General features: G+C 44.2%; 1 protein-coding gene across 1 annotated transcript in view; it reads left to right on the top strand.

Annotated features, from left to right (window-relative positions):
* LOC104394642 (chromosome unknown open reading frame, human C14orf166) overlaps nucleotides 1–3,157 on the top strand; it is a 15,776-nt gene that overhangs the window by 7,731 nt on the left and 4,888 nt on the right. Inside the window, exon 5 of the mRNA XM_010004264.1 lies at nucleotides 785–873. Within this exon, the coding sequence (XP_010002566.1) occupies nucleotides 785–873 (89 nt within the window). The remainder of the gene's footprint in view (nucleotides 1–784; nucleotides 874–3,157) is intronic.

Below are 3,157 nucleotides of genomic sequence, written 5' to 3'. Positions count from 1 at the left end.
AACTCCCAGGTGTCTGGATGTGCATGGATGCAGAGCTTTTCCTGTTTGGAAAAAGGGGAAGAGCAGGGGGGAAGAATCATTTCCAGAGACTTGGACAGATATTGATAAAATGGGAGAGCTCTTATCAGGCAGTGAGGAAGCAGCTGAAGGGTATTTACCTTGACAGCTTTGCAGAGAGCTCCAGAAAACATCAGTACTTCCTTTGGGTTAGGGTGAAATAGCAAGATACCTTTTGACTATAGACTAATGAATATTTTTTAAAAACCAAATTAAAATCAGCCTTCCCCAAAGTGTTTACTTCAGTACTGTCTCTTATTAAATACTGGCTCAGCCTTCCCCAGCTGCACCTCTCATCATGATTTTAATTCTTTGGGCTGCTGGGCACATTCACAATAAATAGAAGTGATGGAAAATAGCTGCTCAAATTAGCCCTAAATCCCCCAGGTCTTCTCTCATGGCTCCTACTACAAAAAGCCAGCTAGGAATTGGTCCATTTTTAAAGGCTTAGTGCAGGTTTCCTGTGCAGTAGGACACATGCAATGCTTCTAGCATGGAAAATGACCCTGTATTTGTTGGGGTGATGTTCTGCAACCTGGTTATGAAACCTCCTGCACACTTGGATGGCTCTGTAGCCAGCCAGAATGCTTGCTCACTGCTGTGTATCTGTGGCCTTGCCCAACCTTGAGGGCAATCTGCTACTGTGGAGCCAGGAAGCCAGTTCTGTCTTTTAGAGCCAGTTAAACCAGCATGTATTTTTAATGATGATGCTGATGATTTTTTCCAGTGAATAATCCTGATTTCAAGGCTGGAGTGATGGCTTTAGCTAATCTGCTTCAGATTCAGAGACACGACGATTACTTGGTAATGCTTAAGGTGAGTTTCCCAGTTTTCACAGCCCCTTTCTTCCTTCTTTTCCCCAGTGCCTGGTATGCATGTAATAGCTTGTGGTGCAGAGTCACTAGTACTGATGATTTTTTAGGCAAAAAAAAGAGTAAAGCTCATCCTGTATATGCCTTTTCAAGCAGGTAAGAACACAGAATAGAAATCATGGAAATTAATGCAAAATGATGCAAAGGATGTTTAAAACAAACATCTTAGTGAGGAGCCATAAATAAATGCTTCGTTCTCCTCCTTTTGCTCCTGCTTACTCCTTGTCATTACTGAAGTCAGTTTAAATTAGTCTTGAAAACCAATCATGGCTTTTAAATGCAGTTCATTAATTTTCAAAAGCATCTTTTTTTGTGTGTGTGACTTTGATAAAATTTGTAATTTAATGGTGGAACTCAGTAGTTATCTGTAAATTTGGTGTTGAAGCTGTGCTGTCTCTTTCAAGTACTGTGTTTACTGAGACTGGAGCAATCCTCAGTTACCACTTGCTCTTGTCGTAGCATAGAAATAAGTTTAGTTCTGTTTTGCACCAAAATAAACTCTGAAATAAATATAAGGTCCATCTTTTACAAGTGCTGTGGTATTTGCTGAGTTTATTTTGGAGAAACTTAACTGAGTATTGAAGTTGATAGAGTGTTGGCCTGCAGTTACCCCAACAACCACTTCTTCATCCTCCCCAGTATGGTACCCTCCTTTGCCTTCCCATAATAGCTTTTGATCCCTTCATCAATCTTTAAAGAGTGGTGGAGAGCTCATATGTCCATCCCCTACCAAAAAAACCCAACCCTGAACTCCGCAAAAAACTGCGCAAAGGGGTATCAGGGAGTGAGGAGAGAATGACAGAATCACAGACTGGTTCAGGTTGGAAGGGACCTTAAAGCTCATCAGGTCCAACCTCCCTGCCATGAGCAGGGACACCTCCCACCAGACCAGGCTGCACAAGGCTCATCCAACCTGCCCTTCAACACTGCCAGGGAGGGGGCATCAACAACCTCCCTGGGCAACCTGTTCCAGTGCCTCACTGCCCTCATGGGGAAGAGTTTCTTCCTGATGTCTGACCTAAATCTCCCCTCTTGCAGTTTAAAACCATTACCCCTGCCCTCCCTGGTGAAAAGCCCCTTCCCAGCTTTCCTGTAGCCCCTTCAGATACTGGAGAACCTGTGAATGGTGATGTTGAGGATCTGCAGCATGAGCTCAGATACTCAGATTACCAGGCTGAGTTCCTTCAGGTCTTCCCACAGGATTGTCTCCAGGCTTGCATATGTTATGTGGGTCATGTAATTTGGTACTAAAAACTCCAAAGGAAAGCAGAATGTGTTTCCTGCATAAATGTAGGTACATTTCTGTCCCCATTTCCACATTTCTGGTCTCACTTTTTTCAGACACAAGTGGTTGGGCAAAAACCACCACCCTGAGCTGTCTGGCTTTTAAGAATAGGTTCCTGCAGTGACAGTTCATGTTACATGAGCAACAGCAACTCTTGGTTTTCAGGGTTTGGTGGTGGTAGGAAGTGTCAGTGGAACCTTTAGTTCTGCACCACATGAAGCAGGTTTGCAGTGTGCATGTGGAGGAGCTATGATCCCTATTTCAGGCTTGGAAACTCTGGAATGGCTGCTTAGGGAAGGCCAAAGGGTGCAAGCACATCACAGGCATCTGGCCAGAGTCAGCAGAGAGATACTTGGACTCCTGTTTTATTAATTAAAATCTGGCAAGTTGATCAGAAAGCATCTGTATAACCCAGTTGGATATCCTTTTTCTAATGCGAAAGGCACTCAAAATTCTTTCATGCAGGGTCTGGTTTCCCTGCTGGAATTTCAAATCCTCATCAGACACTTCTGTCCAGGCTGCTCCCTTCGGTTAGAAGGATTCCTGGTATCGCCTCAGCCTTCATCATGACCAAAACCGGGAGAAATCTTGGGAGAGAAACACGAAGCAGTAAAAGTGTTTTCTGTCACATTTGGCTGCTCCTCAGGGAATGTCTGAGGAATGTGTTTGACAGGCCCAGTTCTCCATGCTGGAAGTCTGCCTGCATGGTGTTCCTTCCGTTACTTTAGAGGCATTTACAGGCGTAGGTATCGGTTGCTGATGGCTCCGCTACGGTTTCACGCTGTCTGCTGGAGCCAGTAAAAACAGATGAGCAGCAGGATTGTGAACATCAAGACACTTCTTGTTCCTGTGTCTAAAAATATGTGCTTTCTGCTCTTGGTCTTTTTAAAAATCTGGGTGGGGAGCCTTGCTCCAGGGTTTGCTACGTGTTGGAAAATGGTTC

The sequence above is a fragment of the Chaetura pelagica genome, unplaced genomic scaffold (genome assembly GCF_000747805.2).
Source record: "Chaetura pelagica isolate M959 unplaced genomic scaffold, ChaPel_1.0 scaffold141, whole genome shotgun sequence".
Taxonomy (NCBI): Eukaryota; Metazoa; Chordata; class Aves; order Apodiformes; family Apodidae; genus Chaetura; species Chaetura pelagica.
The sequence above is the reverse complement of the archived record's forward strand: the minus strand, read 5'-3'. Positions and strand labels throughout refer to the sequence as shown.